General features: G+C 50.5%; 1 protein-coding gene across 1 annotated transcript; it reads right to left on the bottom strand.

The window, feature by feature from the left end:
- Nucleotides 1-6,736: 6,736 nt before the first annotated feature.
- YBX1 (Y-box binding protein 1) lies at nt 6,737-18,719 on the bottom strand. The gene is made up of 10 exons (XM_078611492.1): nt 18,351-18,719; nt 14,898-14,961; nt 12,177-12,210; nt 11,286-11,375; nt 10,711-10,824; nt 9,922-9,963; nt 9,174-9,253; nt 8,479-8,755; nt 7,582-7,747; nt 6,737-7,227 (listed from the first exon to the last, which is right to left on the bottom strand). The coding sequence occupies exons 1-9, from the start codon at nt 18,532-18,534 to the stop codon at nt 7,613-7,615; spliced, it is 1,020 nt and encodes a 339-aa protein (XP_078467618.1). The 5' UTR covers nt 18,535-18,719; the 3' UTR covers nt 6,737-7,227; nt 7,582-7,612.
- Nucleotides 18,720-25,278: the final 6,559 nt, after the last annotated feature.

The raw sequence follows: 25,278 nt of genomic DNA, 5'->3' as shown, positions 1-25,278 counted from the left end.
TTGGACGGGGGTGGGGGTCTCTTGAACTACTTGGGGCCCTAGGGATTTTGCTTTTGCCGCCACTGGTAACGAGCGCTGTGGATGGGCCACCGTGCAGGGATCGTTGACCTCCCAGCGATTCCGGTAACCTTGGCATTGCCTGGCAAGACGCCTTGGTTTGTACCTGTATCGCAAGGCATTGTTGATATGTAGCTGTGTCAAATGATCCTTATGGCGGTACCCCGGGATACCAAATAATACAAAATGGCCGAGGCAATTAAATATTTGATTTCTGGGACACTATTTTTCCCAGGGGTGTAATGAACTCCGCGACTGGGGTACCAATCAATCCGAAATCAGTGCTACTCCGCGATGCTGAAACGCTACGAGGACGATTGCGCTGAAACCCTGAACGCTCGCGGTACGCACCGTAGCGGTGCATCGTAGTGTACAGCTCGTCGAGATGAGTCGATTGCCGCAACGCCGACCATCAACAGACTAAAAATTACCGCATCACGGACATTGTGCGAGAGCCGGGGTATTATGGTTACCCCGGGGTACCGCCATAAGGTTCATATCAACAAATCACGTAGGTAAAAAATAAAAAAATAATCAAAGCTGTATCTTGATACAGCTATCGTGCTGTGACGGTTCCACCTGAAGACGGAAGCTTGTGTTGCCTCCGAAACGTCGTGATTTTTATTTTATCTTTATTTACTTTTATTAATTTAATTTTTTTACCTACGTGACTTTACCGAAAAAACCCTAAGAATATGAATCCTTGCAGTCACGAAAGCTTCAAATCGAGAATCATATCAACAAGTTCAGCGCAATCCTGCACACACATGGATCAGGTCATCGCTTTCCAGGCGTGCGATTGTCTTCAAAAGGTCTTCGCCCTCGGCCGCTCTCCGGTTTTGCGTCTCCACGGTACGGGTACGGGTACCCGTTTGCGACCCTGGTGCGGCCGGGTACGGGTACGGGTAGGCCGTGAGTCACTGGTGAGTCACCGTTTGTCACTCATTTCCCAACGTCTTGTCTCTTCTCACAATTCAAGTTCCTAGAATCAACCCACCCGCGCCTGCAACATGGCTTCATCCCAGAGGTCGCAATCAGGTACCCGATACCCGTACCCTACCCGTACCCGGCCGGGTACGGGTAGGGTATGGGTACGGCCAGGTACGGGTACGGGTACCCGTTTGCGACCCTGGTGCGGCCGGGTACGGGTAAGGAATCAAAACCCGTTTGCGACCTCTGGCGAGCGAGCGAGCGAGCACCCCTACGGCAGCACGAAATTCGCACGGAAGTCGTCCCGTTGCGTGCGTCGTGATCACCTTCGCTCGAGTTATCCGTGACCCACCCCCCTCCCAACGCCGGCTACAGACGCAGTCAACGCGTAAAACGCTCCGAGAGTTTGCTCGGGGGGGGGGGGCGGGAGGGTGGCAGTGGTTCTCCTCTAAAAGCGATGTGCCGTGATCCTCTGCAGCAGCTGTGTCACGATTGGTATCGTTTCATTGGCACATTGCTTTATTGGACAAATACGTTGAACTTCTTTCGCGCCGTACGTAGCCAGCCGCGCTAATCGGAGGTGCGGGTGGGGAAGAACAACGAACTAAACACAAAAAGCAGTTCTATATAGATGATGATGATGATGATGATTTAAAAGTGCGTAGCTCCCCAGTGGCTTCCTGATGTCGGAAGGAAGAGCGGCGTTCCATACGGCCGCGGAAAGCTTCGTCTGAATGCGCCGCGTGATGCGGCGACCCTCTTTGTTCGATGGCTGTAAAGCCAAAAGCCACCGCCGCTGCTGCTGCCACTGCTGCTGCTGCTGTGGGGATGACCCCGGTGTTCGCGTCGCGACGGTTTTATCCAACAATCTCCTTTTCCATCGGCTTGGACAGAACTCTCCGCCCACTCTACACCGTGGCCACTCCGAGTTGCCATCGTTGGCAACAGTACCGCATTCTCCGCCCCCCCCCGTCACCCCCACCCCCCCAATGACCCCCCCAGTGACCCCCCCAGTCACCCCCCCCACCCCCCCAGTCACCCCCCCCCCGACCCCCCCAGTCACCCCCCCCCGACCCCCCCAGTCACCCACCACAGCCCCCCCCCCCCCTATCTGCGGCCACAGAGCGCGACGCACAAATCGCCTTGCTCGGGGAGTTCCGCTCGCGAGCTGTGAATATGAATACCGTGCTACTACTGTTGCTGATTGTTTATTATTGTTGTTGTTGTTATTCATAATATAGGTTTTTGGGTCAGATCGCGTTATTTATAAATGTGTCGTAACCCTCCACCACCCGACACGGCCAAAAAGTAAAAAATGTGTCACGTTTTTCAAACCATTCTTGCCCGATGAAGCTGATTGTAATTATCAGCGAAACGTCGTACTACTCAAATTTTAAAATGCCGTTGATTCTCTCTTCAACACACTGGTGGGCTAAAGAAGTGAATTATTTTGTCCTTTGAAAAACGTGACACATTTTTTACTGTTTGGCCGTGTCGGGTGGTGGAGGGTTACGACACATTTATAAATAACGCGATCTGACCCAAAAACCTATATTATGAATAATATTGGTCGCGAAAGCCTACGTGTTAAACTATTGTTGTTGATGTTGACCGCACGTGATCCCCTGTGGTTACTAAGACCAACTATACACACACACACAGACACCGCGCGTTGTTTTTCTTTGGTGGTCGCCGCAATGTTCTTGTTGACAGCCGCGGGTCATCGTCGTACCCCCGCGCGAGCGTTCGACATTCTTCTCCTGCACGGTATCCATGCCGCCGCAGCCTGCCGCTGCCCCCCCCCCCCAACATGTTGACCCCCCCCCACAAGCTCGCGGTACCGCATCGCCAAACGGCGCGTACACTGGAAGCGAACGCCGGTCGGCTACGTACGGTGCGAAAGAAGTTCAACGTACGCAGGAACGCGTCTTCGCCACGATCGCGATACCGGAGAGACGGACACGTCACGTGCATCCGCGTGCCCAGCGCGGCCGTGTTATGAATCAGAATTTTTTATTATGTTTATTACTGGAGCAATCCGATCAGACATAAAGGTCTCTTTCGCAGATGTCCACTCGGGGCACAGAGTCAGAAAGTCACAACAAAGGACAACAACCAAAAAACACGATAGTTGTGCTGGCGTTGTCGTCTCCCGAACCACTATGCCCCTTTAACTTTTCCCACCCAGTGCCGAGGTGAGGTCAAAACCTCCCCCACGACTTTGCACGGCATGCGCGGGCAGGCCCTCGTCCAGCAGTCGAAAGAAGTTCAACATACATACACACGTGTGGTGCACGATCAGCACGGTTGGCTACGTACGGTGCGAAAGAAGTTCAGCATATGTACGTACAGACATACGTACAGACATACGTGCAGAACATATCAACTAAAAGGAAGGGCAGCTACTGTGGGTGTGCGGACAACCACAGCACGATCAGGGCCACACCTGGTTCATGTTCTCACCTGGTCCAGACCATCACCTGTCCAGGCTGTGACGTATGAGGGACTTGTAGCTCAGGCTCCGCGCCTCCACCTTCTCGATCGAACGTTGAGTCCGATTCGCGAAATGTGAGCGCGAGCGCGAGCGCGTTCTAAAGTGTGTTTATTGTTTATTATGACGACCAAGAGACATCCACAGCATCTTGGGGCACGAATTCACGGTTTTCTTCAATTCGGCGACAGGGACGACGGAAATTCTTTCGACTTCCGTGCCGACACAACTCTGACGGGAGCCTTCGAAATGTGCAGTGGCGGCAGCAGCAGCAGCGGCAGCAACGCGCACGCAGGCAGTCCGAAGCAGCACGGTTGGCTACGTACGGTGCGAAAGAAGTTCAGCGTGCAAGCAGTGTCGTCTCGGCAGTGAGGAAGCCGGTAGGTGAGGAGTAGGTTTCGCGGATCGGATCTGTAATCCATCCTCCAGTGACCGTACTACTATTGTTGTTTGTTTATTATTATTGTTGTTGTTGTTTGTTTCGTAGTCGCGTTGGCGCGCGTATTTATGAGCGTTCCGTTCCGTTGGGATGGGAAGCCAGAGGCCGGTGATGCTGCGGGTCATGCCCGAGCCGTGGTGGTGGTGGCCGTGGTGGCCGTGGTGCTGGCGGTGGTGGTGGCCGTGGTGGCCGTGGTGGCCGTGGTGGTGGTGGCCGTGGTGGCCGTGGTGCTGGCGGTGGTGGCCGTGGTGGCCGTGGTGGCCGTGGTGGTGCAACGGTTGGCGCGCAGGGCTACAAACCCCGGCGACCCGAGTTCGATTCCAGCTCACGGCCACCAACACCTTGGGTCACCGTGACCACCGTGACCCCCCCACCCCGTGCCGCTTCCGTGCCGGTCCCTCCCGACGGAACCGATCTGATCTCCTCGCCCCGTGTTGATTCTTCGTCTCGCTGCGCGCCCTCTATCTCTCTGGAAGTGTTTCCTCGGGCATGGGGTGGCTTTTATTTTTTCCCATCGTAATCTCGATTCGTTGTTACGTCCGTCTGTAAACGTGTGGCCTTCGTTTTCTCCGTCGTCGCTTTGTGTCCCGAGTTCCCCCCAGCCCCCCCCACGGTGGCGAGGCCTCCAGGGCAACACTGGCGCGTGGGCAACTCCACGCCGTGCCGGTGTGTGTGTGTGTGGGAGGGTTCGTGCCGCCGCTCGTCCGACGTTTCGGCACCACGGCCCCCGACGTTTCGCTCCACGCGCCCTCGACCCGCTTCGGCAACCGAGATCATCGTCGTCGTCGTTATCCTCCGCCTACGGGGGCGCGTGGAGCAAACAAAGACGTCGGGAAAAATCGTGCCGGAAGGAGTCATTTCAGTTCGTGAAGAATTTTCCTTCTGGCACGCGTTGCGAAACGTCGGACACGGTGCGGCAACAACCCAACTGGCGAGGTCTCCCCCATGCCAAACCCCTGCCCGCCACTTCCTCCGTCGTTTCCCAGCAACCCCGGCTCCCCCATGCCTCCCCACATTCTGCGCTTGATGCTGGGTGCCCACCCCAGCCTCTTCGTCTTGGTGTATCAGAGTTAAATGTTATTTATCAACGGCGTGAATAATAACGACCCCCTTCCCTTGTGAGTGCAAGATGTGAGTAGTGCTTTCGTGTTGTTTTTGGGAACTCCGGCTTTTTGCGCTGATCGTTGGGGTTTTTGTTGTTGTATATAGTGTATATTTGTGTCAAGAGTGTTTGAATATATCTGGAAGCGGTTTCGATCACTGGTGTATATAATACAGGATTATTATTATTAGTAAGAAATGAGAAATAAAAAAAAGATTTAAGTGGCCTGTCGACAGCCCCCCCAGCGCCTGCTTCGCGTCTCCCTTCTTGCGTGATCGGCGCGACACGCAAAGCGATCGGTCGGGTCAAATAAAATCCTCGGTCGTCGTCTGCCGCGTCACTCGCGCAGAACGATTTGCATGAGTCGAGAACTTGTTTTTTTTTCCACGGCCGGTTAACGAACGAGTGGGAAGAAAACCGGGAAACCTCCTGGAGAAAAATCCAAAAATGGGAGGGGTGGGGCTGGGTGGAGAGGGGAGGGTGGGGAGGGGCTGGGTGGGGAGGGTGGGGGGTGCTGGGTGGGGAGGGGCTGGTCACCCCGTGGTGCCCTTATAAAACTCAACGTTTAACCTACTCACGCCAGCTTGTGCCCGCCCTCACAGTCGGGAATATTTGCGGAATACACCACGCCGCCGTTGACCCTGGCCATTGACCGAGCAACCCAACGTTCCTACCAGCTCCCTCCGCAGGAATGTGTTACAGTAACTCGATTCCTTGCAAAAGGATTCTATTTGGTGTTAGAACATCTTAACACCTCCGTGTTTATTGCGAGAAAGGGTAAAACCTATTATTTTTCATACTTTGATACTGGCAAAAAAGGTCACATGATACAAACAAGCTCAACAATTCAATAACGTGGCCTTAAAAAAGGGGCATATCTAACAGGTGACGTTTCAGGCCATGGCCCTTCTTCACACAAGTCGAACTTCTTTTGCACCGCACGTAGCCAACCCGGTGGTTGCAGGCCTCCTGGTGTAGCCTTGTGCTACAAAGGAGGGCCCATTGTCCAAGCCTTTGGGTGCCCCCCCTGCCCCCCCCCCTGCCTCCAAGGGCAACTCGCTTGGTTGACCATCGATGGGACATGGTGATTCTGTGCAGGCTCTTACCTGGTAAAAACACATAAGGTAATAATGATAGCAAGCAATCTTCTTTGTGATCATTTTTTTTTTATTTTACCTGGGCAAGGCCCCACCGAGGCTTCGTAAGCCCTCTTTGCAGAAGCGACCTGGCCACCACAAACGATAGCTCAACGAAGCGGCGTATCGTCGTGTGGAAATGTCGAGCAGTAGCCAAGCTCTGAACCTGCGTCGATTCTAAAGTGTAGGTAAAACCAGAGGGACCCGTAAAACAATCCACAGGGAAGGCCCACTGAGCTATGTAGCTCTTTTTCAGAAGCGACCTGGCCATAACCGATAGCTCAACGAAGTGGCTTATCATCGCGTGGAAATTTATAGCAGCCAAATACTCGATAAGCATGTTTCTAAAATGTGGAGGGAAAAACCGGAGGACCCGGAGAAAGATCCACGCGACCACGGGGAGAACATGCATACTCCAAATATATGGGCGTCAGGGCCAGGATCGAACCCACGACCTCCTGTATACCAGGCGAGGTAGTTATCATCTCCGAGCCACTGCGGCAAACCAAGTGACTCGCTCATTTCCATCGTCCTCGAAGCGCCAATCCCAGTCGCCACACAGATCAAACGGCAAAAGCGGATACGTTGATGGCAATCAATTTATTAACCGTCTTTGTTGCCACAAGTGTTGACAAAACCAACGCGTTGTTTAATAAAACACAGGACATCGTTGGGGGGGGGGGGAGAAGGGAGGGAAGAAAAAAATGTACGGTACCAACACGGAACAGGTTGAATAAAAAAATCTCAGCGCCTGAGCATGTTTAACTCATTTATTTATATAACAAAACAAACCTGCTGGCAAATTGACCATGAAATTCGGTTAAGAGATGGTGGTGGTGGAGGGGGAAGAGTGATTTTGAGAATGGCAGGAGGAGAAAGAGAGGGGGGATCCGGAGAGGGGGGGGGGTGGAGAGGGGATGGGGGGGGGGAGTACTTGGCTCTTTGTAAAAAAAAAAGGGGGATTTTGAAACGTCGCGTTTGCAGTGTCAAGACGCGTGTGCACAAGGACGAGCCCGGCCGGTCTCCTCTGCGATCTTACTGCTCTCGGATGGATCGCTCATCCGGCAAACGCCTGCAACGACACGCCCCACCACCACCACGCGGTTCATCCTCCTCCTCCTTCCTCGACGGGCAAAGGCGTCACACGGGCAATGTCGTCGTCGTCGTCGTCATAAGTGTGGACAATACTTAGCAAGTTGGCAAAGGTTGCGGAATCTGCCAGTCATCTCGCTCAACCCTGTAACACACCACAGTTAAATTCTAAGGCCTCAAAAGTGCACGCAGCCTGGCACAAGCGCCGTGGGGGTCATCACCGCCACTCGGTGGTGAATGGTGGTGGTGGTGGCAGCTGCTACTGCAGCTGTCTGTAGAAGCTGTCGCTGTAGAAGCTGTCGCTGCTGCAGTAGCCGTGCTGTGCGAGTTGTACCTGGATGAGGGAGGGGCTCTCTTGGTTGGTTTCACTCCTCGGTATTCGCCTCGGCAGCCACGACCGGGGTCGGGGCGGAGGTCAGGGTGGAGGCCGGGGCAGGGGCAGAGGCGGGGGCCGGGGTGGGGGCCGGGGTGGAGGCAGAGGTGGGGGCTTCATCCGAGCCCTAAGACAGAGGCGAGACAGACAATGGGGGAGGAAGATTGTCAGCTTGCCCATCATTGAAAAAAAACTATTACAAAACTATATTTTTTATATTAACAGGTAAGGCTCCACTCAACGACATAGCTTTTTTTCAAATGCGACCTGTCCATCACAAATGATAGCTCAACGAAGTGGGCTTATCGCGTGGAAGTTTATAAGCGCATGATGTTGTTGATTCTTAATGTGGAGGAAAAACTGGAGGATCCGGAGAAAAATCCACATGACCACGAGGAGAGACACACAGACTCCAAATATACAGCAGGCGTCAGGGTCGAGATGGGGATCGAACCCACGTCCTCTTGCATACCAGGCGAGGTAGTTAACATCTCGCCACCATTAACCCGGTGCCATGACACCGAAACCCAGCCGCGTGTCTAGACTCCACTCGTACAGGGTGCCAAGGTGGGGAGATGTCATCTCCATCGCCTGGTACGCAGGAAGTTGTGGGCTTTGCCTGGCAAATAAAACGGTCAATTGCAACTCTCAAATCTAATTTCCAAGTCTCATTCTCACGCCGATGTTATTCCAAGACGTTGCTAAAACCCAGCCTTCTCTTCGAGAGCCCTTGCTCGGAGACTTTGCCCGAACCCTTCTCAACCCCAACAGCCCCCCCCCCCCCTCACTCTTAGCGTGCCAGAGAAGCAGCCACGCAAAACCCACGCAAAACCCACGCAAAACCCACGCAAAACCCACCTTGTTGCTGGAGTCCTCTGTCGCAGTCGTCACCGCCTCCGTTACTCCCTCCGTTGTCGCTCCCTCCGCCGCCCCCTCCTCCTCCTGCTGCTGCTTGGGCTGCGCGGGGCGGCGAGGTTGCTGCGTGCGACGGTACTGGTGGTAGTACGGCCGCCGGTACCCGCCGCCGGGGCGCCGCTGCTGAGCCTGGTTCTCCTTGTCCTCCCCGCCGGCTTCCTCCCCTTCCGCCTGCTGCTGCTGCTGCTGTGGAGCGCGGGGGCGCGGGCGGTACCCACCGCTGGTGCAGCGAGCGAAGGGGGGGGGGGACAAGTGGCGTCGGCATAAATTACCGCATTCGGGAGCCGAAACCTAGAGCCACGGGGTTCGTAGCGCAGCGTGCTAATCGCTACACTACCGCTCCCCCTACACAACACAGAGACAAAGATTCCACCGTATAGGCTTATCAGACTGTAGGGGCGAGCGCTGTTAGCGAGTAGCACCGATCAAGGCCCGAACGGCACGAGAGAAGTGGGTGGCCAGCACCATGCCCGGCCGCCTTTGTTTCCCCAGTGCTGATGTTTGCACACCACACCAGCGACTAATTTTAGGCCGAGTCGACCTAGAGGAGGCCCAGGACCGGTCCAGATAATAGCCACTGGTGTTTTGCCGTGAGCGAGAACCAAACACAGACACGCACGCTGGCCATCGGCACTGACCGTTGGTATGGCTGGCGGAACTGTCCCTGGAGTGGGCGCCGGTTCGTCGGCGGCGCTGCTCCTCCCTCCTCGTCAACGACCTGCGGCGACGATAGCCGGCAGCAGCGACAGCAGCAGCAGAGACAGAGAATGGAGCCTTCAGCCGCCGGAGCTCTCACACACGCAGCCACTTCTCCCGGCACGCAGCATTGACCGGGAAAGAGTTCTACGTACGCACGTGTCCGAGCACACGCCCCCGCCGCGTGTGCGCGTCTGACCGCGTGTGCGGGGAGCGGCGGTGTCGCGGTTAGCGCGCAGCGCTACAAATCCGGCGACCCGAGTTCGATTCCCGCTCAAGGCAAACCATCGTTGGCCTTGCGTGCAATTCGGGGGGGGGGGGGGTTTGTCCTTTGACCTACAGGCGAAACTTCAGCACCCTCACACCTCACACGGCCTCAAAGCGCACCGAGCCTGGCACAAGTGCTGTGGTCACGTCACCGTCACTTCGTGGCAAACGGTGGCTGTACGTTTGTAGACACAAACCGGGGACAGCCATGTACGTACGTAGAACTTCTTCCGCACCGTACGGAGCCAACCGCGCTAATCGTAGATGCCATGTATGTACGTATGTTGAACTTTGTCCGCACCGTACGTAGCCAACCGTGCTAACGGAGGTGCGGGGGGGGGACAACAAGAATGGGGTAACCGAGTGGATTAGGGAAGGAATAGCGGGGGGGGGGGGGGGTAAGAGTGGGGGTGGGTTTCTTACCACAGCGTCTCCCCCTTCCCCATTCTCACCGCCCTCCTGGTTCTGCGTTTGGGAGCCAAGAGAACAAGACACACACACACACACGGGGGTTAACGCACTGCGGCGTGTATTAACCTTGCACGTGCTAGGCGCTGCCCCTGCTTCACGGCGAATATTAACGGTCCTAGTGGCGAGACGCTCGCAAGAGGTGGTGGAGACGTCAATGTGTGACGGAGTCACGGTCCGGATCTGCCCCGAGTTTAGAAATATTCCACCGCCAATTACTCGACCGGAATCAGCGCGAGCGAGCGCCGCTCCTCCTGCTGCTGCTGCGGGAAAACTCGGCAGGGCCCCTCCTGGCTGAGAAGAGCCACGTGGACTCATCGAGGTCGTCCTGGCTCAACAAACATCACAAACTGATAAATAAAAATCTCACACAAAGACAAAGATCCCCCGTATAGCCGTAACAGACTTTCGAGGCAAGTGCTGTTAGCGAGCACCTATGAAGGCCGGCACGGCACACGAGGGAGTGGGTGGCCAGCACCACGCCCGGCCGCCTTTGTCTCCCCAGTGGCGATTTTTTTTTTTTGCACCGCACCAGGTACTCATTTGAGGCCGAGTCGACCTAGGGGAGGCTCAGGACCGGTTCAGATAATCGTCACTGGTGTTGGCCGTGAGCGGGAATACAGCAGGCGTCAGGGTCGGATTCGAACCCATGACCTCCTCCTATGCACCGGGCGAGGTAGTTAACATCTCCTAGCCACCGCGGTTTAGGGTGGGGGGGGGGGCGGGGTGCTCGTCTGGACTCACATTGGGTCGCCGTCTCTGTGGGTAAGAGCGGCGGTAGCGGCCCCGGTCTGCCGCGTAGCGACTGCCCTGCACGGCCGCGCCGTCGGGGCCCGTCACGTTCGCCGCCTCTGCTCCCTGCACGGCACGTGGGGTGGGGGGGATAGAGTGGGTAAGATGGGGGGGGGGGGACGAGCTGCGAGGGAGAGCCGCTTTGGTGTCTGTGGAGAAGCTGCGGTGCGTGATTGCATGCGGCCTTGCGAGCTCCACGCGGTAGTGCGTGCGTTCTGACGTACGTGCCGACACGGGCACACAAAGATACACCGATGATTATGTCGACAACCTGCTCTTTAGGAGATACCAATACGTATACCACTGGTAAATAAAACACACGTTTACACATATAAAATTACACACGTGGTGTACGAACAAAAATACATAGCGTGATAAACGCAGGATACACACACACTGGCAAACTGATACATGCACCGGCAGACGCACGCTGACACAAACTCGCACCGTCACCCACAGACGCACGCCGTACAATCTCTTTCTGTCGGGGGGGGGGGGGGGCTCGCCAGCTTTGCTGCCGTCCGTACCTTCTCCCCCTCGACCACGTCGAACTCCACAGTCTCCCCGTCACCCACGCTGCGCAGGTATTTCCTCGGGTTGTTCTTCTTGATCGCCGTCTGCCGATGAACAAAACGTGCGGGTGGGGGTGGGAGATTAGGATTGTTCGTTTGTCAGCCCGTAAATTGGTCTATCCTTTCGACTGTCTATTCATTTGGCCCATCTATTTATTTGTCCAACCGTCTCTCGATACGTCCATCGATTGGCTCGTCTATCCTTCCATCCATGTGTGTGTATCCATTCATCCATCCATGTGTGTGTGTATCCATTCATCCATCCATGTGTGTGTGTGTATCCATTCATCCATCCATGTGTGTGTGTATCCATTCATCCATCCATGTGTGTGTGTATACATTCATCCATCCATGTGTGTGTGTATACATTCATCCATCCATGTGTGTGTATCCATTCATCCATCCATTTGTTTGTCTTTCCATCCATCCGTCCATTCGTCCGTTGGCATTTCCACCATCTGTAGCCATCCATCTATCGTTCTGGTCTACCCGTCCATCCGTCAGTTTGTCCGTTGCGAGCTGAAAATAAAATCCCGAGGGTTCGGAACCTCACAATTCCCAACCCGCCTACCCTGGACAGTTACTGCCCCCAACTCAAACCCCCTCCCTCAGCCTCACTCCTCCTCGAATAAAGAATCAACCTTCTGCTTTATAGTGGAACGACCCAAAAGCACAAATGGCCTGTAATGTGTGGACGTGTAACTTGTTTACGTTGCCCTAGACGAGTGAAGTTTCGTTGAAGGCGACTTTGAAATCGATCGTTGCTGTGAATTAAGACAAATAAACCCCCTGCTACCGCCAGATCTCACAAACAACAACAATTACAACGCCATCAAAGCAGCTCACCTGATGGATGAACACATCTTCTTTGGTGTCGTTCCTGGGAACACGAGGCGAGGGGCAGGGTGGGGCGGGAGAGAGAGAGATGTACAATTATTAAATTTATTTTCACACTGATAAACACATTTCACAAACAGCATTTGGTTCCGTCTCGTGTTATTTTAAACTGTAGCCACGCGTTAATTTTAAACACGCGAGTTTTTCCTAATCCGAGTGCGTTTTACAGGCCTGGGGCCTGCACAGTGGCGAGATGTCAAATATCTCGCCTGGTATACAGGAGGTCGTGGGTTTGATCCCGATCCTGAAGCCCGTATATTTGGGGTTTGCGTGTTCTCCCCGTGGTAGCATGGATTTTTCTCAAGGTCCTCCGGTTTTTCCCTACACATTTTTTAAACATGCGTATCGAGTATTTGGCTGCTAGAAATTTCCACACCATGATAAGCCACTTCGTTAAGCTATCATTTATGGCCAGGCCACGTCTGAAAAGAGCAGCTACATAGCTCAGTGGGCCTTACAGTCCCTGACGCCTGCTGTATATTTGGAGTTTGCGTGTCTCTTACTCTCCCCGTGGAGATGTTAACTACCTCGCCTGGTATACAGGAGGATAGGGTTCGATCCCGACCCTGACGCCCGGTGTATATTTGGAGTTTGCGGTGTCTCTCCCCGTGGTCTGTGAATTTTTCTCCGTGTCTTCCGGTTTTTCCCCCCTCCACATTTATAATCAACATCACGTGTTTAGAGTATTCGGCTGCTATAAATTTCCCGCGTGATGATAAACCACTTCGTCGAGCGATCATCTGTGGCCAGATCACTTCCGGGAAAAAAAAAGCGCTAAACAACTCAGTGGGGCCTTACCTGGTAAAAATCTAAAATAGTTAAGTTAGTTTACATTTGGTTTAACACACAGGCCTTCGCATGTGTTGGAGAGTAAATCCACAACATTTACCATTAGAGTACGACTTGTCGCCGGTTATTACATCCGGCTTTCGCCTGATGTGATATCTGGCTGTCGCCTGATGATGCCAGTTGTAATTACTGCCAAAACGTCAGACCCGAATTGTAAATGTTGTGGATTTATTCTCCAACACACAGGTGTGCTGTACTAGTAACGAATTGGCATGTTCTGTTTACGTGGCAGACCTTTCGATTTAAAGCTTTCGTGACTGCAGGGATTCATCTTCTTGGTTCTTTCGGTAAAGTCACGTAGAAGGGAAGTAATAAAATAATAAAAATAAAACATAATTGTTTTATTATGTTTTATTTTTATTATTTGATTATTTCCCTTCTACGTGACTTTACCGAAAGAACCAAGAAGGTGGCAGACCTTACTAATTGGTTGCATCGGGTGGTGGCGGGTTTAACGACGCACATTTACGCGATGTAACCCGGAAAAAACCTCTTATGGATAGTTCAGTTTCAATCCACGACGAAGCTGGCGGGGTTTAGTGGCGCGTGGGGGAAACTGGAGAGACGCGACGCTCAATCGTGCATGGCCGCTACGGGGAGGCAAACCCACGCGGCGAGAATACCCGCGACGCATGGTGTTGCCGCCTACTCTTAAAAACGCATCGTTCGTGGGGACAGCTACTGAACAAAAAGACGCCTGAAAGTTGCACTGTTGGCATTACTTTTGTCATCGACTTTAATAACGACGTCTCAAATGCATGTCGGGCAACGTGAGGACACCGCTTAGGGGAAAGCCTCTGCTTCAGGCTTACTGCTTCACTCGTATTTTGCCACCAACTTCGTTTGACCCCCCCCAACACCACGCCGGGGCCACGCGGCGGCTTTCGTCCACGCTGCTCGACAAGTTCAAATAGCTCTTGGGCAGCATGAACTTGTGTTTTTAACCAGGGAGCGATAAGAGTGTGGGGGGCGCATACCCCCGGCCCCCCACCGGCTGGGCACGGGGGAATCCAAGCGACATCGCCGTTCAACCATTTACTTGCCACTCCGTCGGGAAAGTCACTCAAGAGTGTCCCAGACTACCGCCGCCATCATAGATTTTGCCCGTATCATAGTCAGGGTTCGTGTACCAAATGAGTCCCTTTTTAGACACTTGGATTAATTTCCCTCCCCAACTAATTTTTTTGGCATTGTTTCACGAGCCCAAGAAAAATATATTTAGAATTCTGACAGCAGGGAATGGACTGCCTCGTCGCAGATCAGCCCCGGAAGATGACATCGCAAAACTAATTCTGAAAGTGACTTCATTTTAACTCCCAACGACGAGTGGCACGCAATGTTTGTCTCGAGTCAAACCGAAACTTCTCAGGAGAACGAATGAGCCCAATAAAGTGAAAAAACCCGATTTAATATAGTCACGATTTTTTTGGTGCTGTCATTGGGGACGCACTGGACCAAACCCTCACAATGTAATATACCGAAAATTCTGGTTTCATCACAGGGCGACTTCAAGCAAGATTAACGCAGCAACTCAGCACAAACAGACTCACGATCTCTGACACGGCCATTAGGAGCACACCCCCCCCTCCCCCCCGAGTTAGGATCTCAGACATGACCATTAGGAGCCCCACCCCTCCCAAGCTATGGATCTCTGACACAGCCATTATGAGCGCTCCCCCCCCCCACCCCCTGAGCAACGGATCTCTGACACGACCATTAGCACTCCCACCCCGAGCTACGGATCTCAGACACGTACATTACGAGCTCCCCCTGAGCTACACGGCCCCCTCCAAAACGTCTCGTCTGGTGGCAGCGTCTCACCTGTTGATGAAGCCATAGCCATTCTTCACGTTGAACCACTTCACCGTTCCGAGCACCTTGGTGGCTGCAAACACAAAAACAATCAGAACGTCAGAAGGGGAGGGGAGACAACAGCTACCACCCACCCACACCACCGCCTACGAAACACATTCCAAGGGACTTCGCCTTCAACGCAAACCAGAGGTGGGAACTTCCTCGTTTCGATTGAAAGCGGAATGTCTCTCTCTCTCTCTCTCAGGTGGGCGAAGAGGGTTGAGATTCTACCCGACGGCAAAAGGGAGGCTCAGAGACTGCGACAGAGACGACGCCGATTCGAAGGGCGCCGAAGCCGCTGCCTGCCTGCCCAATCCACCACAGGAGGAGCAAACGGGAGAACAGGACGCGGTGGAACGACATTAGACGGTTGGTTGTTAAGAGACAAGAGGCAGAGTAGAGAAGCACGTCGAGAATTAAAAGCGGGCAGCAGACCTCCCCCCCCCCTCCACGTGCTGAAAGGACTTTGAGCTTAGAACTTGTGATGCAAGTTTATGGATTATGCAAGAGAATGGGTGTGCGTGCACGTCAGTGCATCTCCATGTAAGGGTAGCGGATGTGACTAAAGGAGTACAGAAGTACGTGGAGACAACAAATAGGACCAGCGTCATCCCATGCAATGGGACTTTTAGCCTCAGAGAGTTCATGGGAAGGTGCCATAAATGGCATTTTGATTATGAATTACCATTTTACTAACCTTGATACATTATAAAACCGTTCTCACAACGTGGCATCAACTCATTTTTATCTACCCCAGAGAGACGACTACGATGATGAGCCGAGTTGAAAAACAAGGCCAAGGATTTGACCTACGCAGCACCCAGCTGGATTACCAAGGCACACAAGAGCCCAACCCAAATGTTTTTCTCCATCGTCACGCTCTTGTTTTGTACTCCTCACGCCCACGTGCTCCTCCCCATGTACAGTGGTGTACATCACTTCCTCCTGAACAGCATCGCCCACACATTCGCGAGTGCGTGGGCAGGAGCCGTCCATTGACGTATTACATCCGACACCGTGATGTCAAAGCGCGAGAGACGGGGTGGGGCTCCCAACCCCCAAAGTGCAGGGCCCGGGGCAGTCACCCCGATTCCCTGTGTACCCTAGGAATGGCCCTGCGCGTGGGTCACAGTGGCCTCAGGACAATCGTAGCCATCGGCCAAATGAACGGGAAGACGCGCTGCAAAAAAAGACATCCATTTTTTCCTCCCTTGTAGACATCAGAACTGAGGTCAACAGGAATGGGACGTCAGCGCTGCATTGTTGCCCATCAACATTGACAATTGCGTTGCTGTCGTTTGAACAACCACAATTGTCATCGACCCACGACGTCCCGGAGACGTGTACACAACAAGGTTGTGCGATCTTGAATATCCCACGAGCTTGGGGTTGTATGGTCATCATCGCACTACTGTGGCTCGTCTTACATTTTACATTCATGAAGGTGATGCTGTACATTGGCCTGTTGATATTCTGATGTTTTAACAAGAGTATCTCAATCCTATAGCTTTGAAAACATCAGTCACCTCAAGTTAACGTAGGGACATGTAACCAAGTGATTAATCAACATTAGCAGGGGCTCGGAGAAGTTTATGTTCCAAGTGAAATACAACTGCGAGTTGTTGTTGCTGCTGCTGTTGCTAAGAGTTGAGAAATGTGCCCAGAGTCAGATTCCCAGCCGCAGCTAACATCAGTGGCGCGTGACAGATCTAAACCCTCGGGGACCTGGCCCACCCAACCTCCCCCCTTCATATAAACCAGCGTGGTGAAGTAGTATGGCACAGACAACCCATCCACGGAGGCCCTCATCCAGCAACGGATTGACAAATTCACACCCTGATCAGCGCATTACCACCTTATTACAGATTAATTCAGACCTTATTGGTCACCCCGTGCCCTTATAAATCTCAACGTTCATCCTACAAAGTCCCATCACAAGGGAAAAATACAAATACTGTAGACAATTATTTTTTTGCCCATATTAAAACGACTGTACGCCGTATGTCCCTGAAAACTCAATTTCCCTGTACAAGAATACGGGGTAAGCCGTATGGGTTGACGGGTATGCAAATTGGCTGTAAATTATTATCACTCAACAAATTAAATTATTATTACTCAACACATTCTCTTGCCGTTCGATGTGAAAACTCCACGGTCACATGGTAGGGGTTCAGACATCTCCTCATTCCTTGCAAAGGAGTAGCTTATGTATTCAGCAGCGCATTGCGAAAACTCCACGTTCGTATGCCGGGTGCTCGGTAATTCCTAAAAAACTAAATTAACTTTCGACCACAACTACCTTTTACAAAGCCCGTGTTATTAGAAATTACACATTCGTATGACGGGGACCAGTAACGTCCAACTCAAAGAGTTGTCCAAAGCTACTGACCGACTTTAAGCCAAATCAAGCAGCTGGTGGTCTTACACAGCGTAGTTTAGGCCTCCATCCAGCGATGGATTTAGACCAAAAAGGGGGCCCCGGTCTATAATCTTAAAGCTCCGACGATTTCGGATCCAGCGGTGTTGCGAATTCATCATCATCATCACCATCACCAAAGTTCAATCCACTGGTGGCTCAAGGCCTCCCTACTCGAGCAGAATTCACCGCTCAATCTCTCTTGGTCGCCCTCTCGGGCGCGTTCCAATTATTTGCCGCTTGCGTTTATTGAAACGACACACTCTTCCCTAAAGTATGACAGCGAAACTAACGTGACACTTTAAACCAAGCCAGGTTTCGGTGAAATAAAACTCCAGATTCACGAGGCAGCGATGGGCAAGCGTCGTCACATTCCACGTCATTAAAGGCCGCGGCCTCGCACATTCACCGCGGTTTACACTTTACATCAAATCGCTACTCGTTGTGTAACACCCCCACCGAGGCTAACCGTGGTTAATAATAAGGCAGCGTGTTTATTAAATGGGGGAATGGCGTTAATAGGCCGGAAGCGGAAACCGTGGCAGGGCCTCAACAAGGATCGCCATGTGCTCGCGCGCGATATACAGTGCTGTACTGTACAGCAAGTGCGGCGAACTCGTAAGCGACGAGGAAGCGGACGAAGGTATCGTCCAACAGCGGGAGGGGGGGGTGACAGGCGCGAGTCGGGCGGCTGAGGTACCATCGGTAAACTATGTACGCACTCGATAAACCCAACCCTCCGCCCTGTCAAAGGTAACACTAATTTTAATTAGTAAAACTTCGGCAAACATTTGAATTGTAAAAGAACAAAAACTCCCCAGAACGGTAGTACAACCCCCACATTCTAAACCTCCCCCCCCCCCATCGCTTCGGAAGTTGGACTCGCCCGTGACGTCACAATACCAACTACGGTCTCGCGCTGTGGCGGTTGGAGCTCGCTCGCGCGCGCGCGCCCTCCCCCCACCCCTCCCCTCCCACCCCTCCCCTCCATCCCCCCTCCTCACCAATCACTTTCTTCTCGGGCTTTTGCGGCTGCGTGTCTTCAGCGTCGTCCGCGGCGGCGGTGGCGGCTGCGGCGGCGTCGTCGTCGTTGACGGCGGAGTCGTTCTCGGCGGCGTCGTTCACGGCGTCTACGACGGCGACGACGGCGGCGGCGAGGGCCTCGGTGACGATTTCGGCGTCGCTCATGATGTCTGTTCTTGTTGCTGCCGTTTCCGGTGGTTTCGCTTCGCGGTGGCCGCGGCTCCCTCAGACCCCCCCGATGGCTTCTGCTTCACTCCTCGCGCGCTCTCTGGCCGGAAAGATGGTGGCCGCCGCTTCGCCCCCTTGAGTAGGGCCGGCGCGGTGACGTCACCGCAACGCTCTAATAGGGCGGTGAGGACGGGGATGACGTCATCGGAGACGGCGGACCAATCGCGGCGCGAGGTTGTGGGGACTTTAACGTTTCCCCGCCCCCACGCCCCACCCCCTTACGCCCCACCCCCCCACCGGGATACGCCTCGACGCGATGACGTCACGACGCACCCCTTTACCCCCCTCTACCGAATGACGTCGGACACGCCTCGACGTGATGACGTCAGACGCACTCCTTTACCCCCCCTCTACCAAATGACGTCCGACACGCCTCGACGTGATGACGTCACGACGCACATCTTTACCCCCCTCTACCAAATGACGTCCGACACGCCTCGACGTGATGACGTCACGACGCACCTCTTTACCCCCCTCTACCGAATGACGTCCGACACGCCTCAACGTGATGATATCACGCGATGAGTAAACAGTGCACCGCGGCTTGCATTAAAGACTTAAGTTGCGTACCTTTAAAACTTTTGTCTAAGTGTCCGCTAGGTTCAAACGCCGACTGAACTCAGTCGAACAGGTGACGCATTACATTTGTATTTAAAGCTTTCGTGACAGCAGGGATTCATATTCTTGGTTCTTTCGGTAAAGTCACGTAGAAGGGAAATAAAATAAATATAAAACAATAAAAACACATTAATATTATTTTATTATTTCCCTTCTACGTGACTTTACCGAAAGAACCAAGAATATGTAGGTGACGCATTGTAGGAATTTCGTTTCAACACGTGCAGTGTCAGGCTGAAACACAGCAGCGTGGTAGCTGCAGTCAGTTGTCTTGTGTAAGTTGTCTTGTGTAAGTTGTCTTGTGGTTGTTGTTGTTGTTTGACTTGCATCCCACTGGGATTTTTGCACACAATGTTGGTGTACGGTGCTTTTTCTGCAATATTTTGCTGTCTTTTCTTGGATTTTCTTTTTGCACATAGTCACTTTAAGATGTTTTCTTGTTCATGTTTTTGTTTGTTGCGGTTGCACCCGATTCAAGAGCCGAATGGCTCACAGGGCTACACCTAATAAATGAACTTGAACTTGAACGGTGGCACACGAAGTGACACCACTCCCACAGTCCCACTTCGTTGTCTGACAGCTGAAGCAACTGAACTTGTGGCTCATTTGAAAGCCAATGGAGACAATTTATTATCGAGGCTTCACCCCCTCCCCCATCCCCCTCGACGGGGAGGTTTTAAGTTTGTTTTCTCTCTCTGTGTGTCTGTGTTGCCTCTCCCTGCCTGTGTGTCTCTGTGTCTTGTCTCTCTCTCTCAAATTTCACACTTAACTTCTAATTTAGCAATCCTTGGAAGAACTTATTATTTGGTTCTTTCGGTTAAGTCACGTCTAAAGATAAAATAATAAATTAAATTAAATAATAGAATACGACGTTTCGATTGCAACACAAGCAATCATCATCAGGTATAATGAAATAGCGACATAATATCTAACCAGAAAACTATAGACAGACATATTAGCAGACAGATATCACAAGATACATACATAGCGAGAGCAACACAGGTGACAGAGAGGGGTGATCGTCTCTGTGGGGTGGCCTTAAATAGACAGAGGGGGGGCGGAGGCAGAGAGAGGGAGGGGGGTTAGAAAAAATTAGCATATCAATGAGTGGTCCAAAAGAAAACGTGGTGCTGCGAGTACGATGGCACAGCAAGCAAGCCTGAAAATCAGGAGAAAGACACACTAAAATTAAATAACCTAGTAAAATATCGAAATGTAATGTAATACAACACAGAGGGTCGGTCAACACACAATTAACGCATAGCCTGGTTGATTACGTATTTCAAAGATTGCTAAGTTAGAATTTAAGTGTGAACATTCTAAAGAGGACACAGGCAGAGAAAACAAGTCGCCAGAGAGAGAGAAAAAAGATAAGCTTAAAACTTCCCCGTAGAAGTGGTTCAATCTTAATTTTAGAACTTTCGTGACTGCAGGAATTATTATTTGGTTCTTTCGGTTAAGTCACGTCTAAAGATAAAATAATAAATTAAATTAAATAATAGAATACGACGTTTCGATTGCAACACAAGCAATCATCATCAGGTATAATGAAATAGCGACATAATATCTAACCAGAAAACTATAGACAGACATATTAGCAGACAGATATCACAAGATACATACATAGCGAGAGCAACACAGGTGACAGAGAGGGGTGATCGTCTCTGTGGGGTGGCCTTAAATAGACAGAGGGGGGGCGGAGGCAGAGAGAGGGAGGGGGGTTAGAAAAAATTAGCATATCAATGAGTGGTCCAAAAGAAAACGTGGTGCTGCGAGTACGATGGCACAGCAAGCAAGCCTGAAAATCAGGAGAAAGACACACTGAAATTAAATAACCTAGTAAAATATCGAAATGTAATGTAATACAACACAGAGGGTCGGTCAACACACAATTAACGCATAGCCTGGTTGATTACGTATAACCTTGGAAGAACGTAATCTACCAGGCCATACGTCAGTTGTGTGTTGACCGACTCCCTGTGTTGCATTGCATTACATTTCCAAATTTTACTAAGTTTGTTAGATTTAGTGTGGTTTCTCTCTCTCTCTCCCCCCTCGTTTTGTTGCTCTTGGTTTCCTGCTGTAGCCCCATGTCTCTCATTGACATGCTAATTTCTCTATGTGCCTATGTGTTTGTCTCTCTCTGTGTGTCTCTGTGTTATTTCTCTCTGCTTACGTGTTTGTCTATGTGTCTCCTGTTCTGTGTTTAATCTCTCTCTTAAATTTAGCAATCTTTGGAAGAACGTAATCGACCAGGTAGGGTATTGACTGTTATGTTAGCCGACTATATGTGTTGTATTACATTATATTTCAAAGTTTACTATGTTTTGTTTTCTCTTTCATTTGTACCTGATGATGATTGCTTGTGTTGCAATCGAAACGTCGTATGCTATTATTTAATTTATTATTTTATTTTTCTACGCAAGGGGACGCATGCGTAGGGACACGCCTTTGACGTAATGACGTCACGGTAGTAGCATCCGTTTGGGGTGGGGGGCGTTCAGGGGCGTTTGCGTACAAGCGCGATGACGTCATACGACTCCCAACCCTCGAACGTGGTCCGAACTACTTGGTGCGATGACGTCACGCATCAAACCGATTCGGCGCGATGATGCCACGGAACTCCAACGGCTGAGCGCTATAAAATGACGGATGGAGTTACGCGATGACGTCATCAATCAACGATCAACCATCGACCACTTAAAAATACTTCAATAAAATCTCAATATGTGTAATTAAGTGTTGATTACAAACTTTGTTTCCGTTCTTCCGTCAGTTGCGAGTGTTTTTCTGTTACGGCTATAAAGTCACAGCCGTAAAAAGCGCCTCACTTTTAAAACAATTCTACATATTTATTTTTTAATTTTTTTATATTTTTTGCCAAAACTGTTAAGTCTCAAAACAATAACTGCCAAAGTAATGTAGCTAATTTAATGGGGGTGGATAAAACGAGTTGGAGACTACCTAAAACCAAATGAGAATATATATTTTTTTTCAATTTTTAAATCCTTTATATTAAGTTCGCTTGCTTAGGACCGTGCAAATCGTTCGGTCGTTTTTAACCCACTTCCCGTGATCCAATCGAGCTGACATTTTCCACACAGACTCGTTGTGCGTGACAATTAATGTTCGTGAAAACATTTTTTCCAAAATTTTACACTTTTTAGGACAAAAATATTATATTTAATTACCAATTGCTTAATGGTGCAATGCAATCATCTGACCCATAGGTGGCAGCCATCTCAAGCCAGAGGACGAGAGGACTCTAGCCGCCACGCATATAAAGGATTTATAGTGAAAAACTTTGTTTTTACGGGTTATACTTATTCTGATTATCACTGGTTTGTCTGGATCTCAATAGCTAATTCACAATACGAGTTGGAGACTACCTACAACCAAATGAGAATATAATTTTTTTTTTCTGATTATCAGTGGTTTGTCTGGATCTCAATAGCTAATTCACGTGCCCGTTTTAAAACTGGTCATCAGAAAAGTTTGTATTTATTTTATTTTAATTAGGCCCCATGGCGTTCTTAGGCAGTCTCCAACCCTTGTCCAATCTGTCTCTCCAGCCTATCTGTTTACGCGTTCCAAGAAGGAGCTATTGCCCGTAAAACGTCGCTAATATATATTTTTTATCTTTTAAACAATAATGTTATTTTGATTTAAAGCTTTCGTGACTGCAGGGATTCATATTCTTAGTTATTTTGGTAAAGTCACGTAGAAGGGAAATAATAAAATAAAAAAATGCAACAATTAAATTCTCACGACGTTTTCACACCTGATGATGATTGCTTGTGTTGCAATCGAAACGTCGTCAGATTTAAAAATATATATATTTTTTTTCCTTCTACGTGACTTTACCGAAAGAACCAAGAATATAATAGGGTTATTATTGACAAATACTTTGAGGGGTTTTTTTCCATCTTGTTAATGATTGTGCACCACTGCCAATGAATTATACGTCGCTAGAAATGTTTGTTAATTAATTAGTTGGGGAGGTTCGATAATGAAGTAGTGACGTCACAACAGCCACGCACCCCCCCTCCCCCAAACCTTTCCTCCCCCCAAACCCGCCCCTCGTAAGACGACAGAACCACGTGATCACGGCTCAGGGGAGGGGTAAGTGGGTTGGGACAACAGAGTGGTTATGTAATCGCCCCACCCAACCTCCCGACTCGAACAACAGCAAAAAAAACTCAACACGTCCGTCAGCATACAATGTCTTTATTCAACAAATACATAATAGGCGACGTTTCGGACAATGGCCCCATTTTTTTTCTTAGAATAATAATAAGTATTGCTGCCACGCCCATTTCCCCACCCCAATGGTTCACCCTCCACCTCCCCCAAACCCCCCCCCAAACCTCCCCCCTCCCCTCATCTACCCATAACCCCCCTCCCTCCCATCTGAGCACCCCCCCCCCCTGAGCCCCCCCCCCCCCCCCATGAGCCCCCCCACCCGTTCGTATGAATGACCACACCCCCCCCCGCACTGCGGCCCTCCACGACCGCATGTCCGAACAGCACACGTGGCCGCTTGCCGGATTGCTTCACTTGAAAACGTGGTCTTTGCCGTAGCCAATGCTACATTGATCCGTATTTGTTAAATATGAGAACAAATCTGAATCAATAACACTGGGTCGCGGCCTTGAAAGGAAAATAATCTAGGAGGCTGGCGACGTTTCCTAAGCACGTAGATGAATGGAACATTGAATGGAAGGCCATGCAAACCAAACTATTTGACCATATACTGTACTACGAAACCCACAGAGTTGCGTAGAGACTCATAGACACACCCGTAGAGATACATGAAGACAACTAAACATTCATTTAGCAAACCATTGCAGTGTGCGCTCTTTCACTCACTCAACGAACGCTCCTGAAGCCCACTCAGACCTCAACATGTATTGGTTTAGCCATGTTTGTTTGTTGTAGTAGAGAGTTAGACTGATGGCCTTAATCTAAGTTGTCTCATGGTTGTTGTTGTTTGACTTGCATCCCACTGGGATTTTTGCACACAGCGTTGGTGTACGGTGTTTTTTTCTGCAATATTTTGCTGTCTTTTCTTGGATTTTATGTTTGCACTTAGTCACATATTCACTTTAAGATGTTTTTTGTTCATGTTTTTGTTTTTTGTTTGTTGCGGTTGCACCCGATTCAAGAGCCGAATGGCTCACAGGGCTATACCTAATAAATGAACTTGAACTTGAACAACATTTGCATTTAACTACTGAACTAATTGCCATCAGACACGAGGATAGAAGATAAACCAGATAGATTATATATCGACTGCACTTTACGCCATGGGGGCTGATGAGAATTAAATTTCACACCTCCAATTAGCACGGTTGGCTACGTACGGTGCAAAAGAAGTTCAGCATATAATACATGCTTATAATGTGTCCTCATAAGCATGGAGTAGAAAAAAATAACACATTCGTCAATAACAATTTGGCCTTAATAGGTAAAGTAATAGGTGACGTTTCGGAAACAAGTACAGAGAGACTCGATAGGTAGAGTGGATGAGAGTTGGAGAGTGATACTTTAAACCAAATGATGCTTCATGATATTTCATTTAAAATAAATAAATAGTTTTATGTTGAAACTGGCATATTAATTTTAAGCATTTATAAACATGATTTGGTGATGCTGCTGCTACTGCTGCTGCGTTGGCAGTAGTGCGCAAAAAGCAAACAACAACAAAAATTCAACACGCCCGTCAACAACACTGCCTTTATTGAAAACATTGCCGACGTTTTGGGCAATGTCCCTTCTGCGCAGCATAGGCCAGAGGTATATTGGCACGCAGACCATACATAGTGCTAGGGTGGCCAATGTGCTGCGGAGGGCATCACAATCAGAATCTGTATTTATCCTGGATAAATACGATGAGCTACTAAGCTATTTCTCACAATATTATCCGCAATAGAGGGTTTTTTGGGTTAAATCGCATAAATATAAATGTGTCGTTAAACCCACTACCACCCAACAGCCAATCAGTAAAGTTTGTCATGTAAACAAAACGTGCCAATTAAGTTACGAGGACAGCACACCGGTCGT

This window comes from Lampetra planeri, chromosome 36 (genome assembly GCF_965212315.1).
Source record: "Lampetra planeri chromosome 36, kcLamPlan1.2.h2, whole genome shotgun sequence".
NCBI classification, from domain to species: Eukaryota; Metazoa; Chordata; class Hyperoartia; order Petromyzontiformes; family Petromyzontidae; genus Lampetra; species Lampetra planeri.
The sequence above is the reverse complement of the archived record's forward strand: the minus strand, read 5'-3'. Positions and strand labels throughout refer to the sequence as shown.

Bases quoted from the DNA above. Each gene is read 5' to 3' on its own strand.
- YBX1 (XM_078611492.1), bottom strand. From the start codon at position 18,534: ATGAGCGACGCCGAAATCGTCACCGAGGCCCTCGCCGCCGCCGTCGTC. The intron at 8,756-9,173 runs GTCAGTGCCGAT...TCGCTGCACCAG, and splicing joins TTCCGCCAGCCATACCAACG to CGGTGGGTACCGCCCGCGCC. The intron at 7,748-8,478 runs GTGGGTTTTGCG...CCTCTGTCTTAG, and splicing joins CAGAGGACTCCAGCAACAAG to GGCTCGGATGAAGCCCCCAC.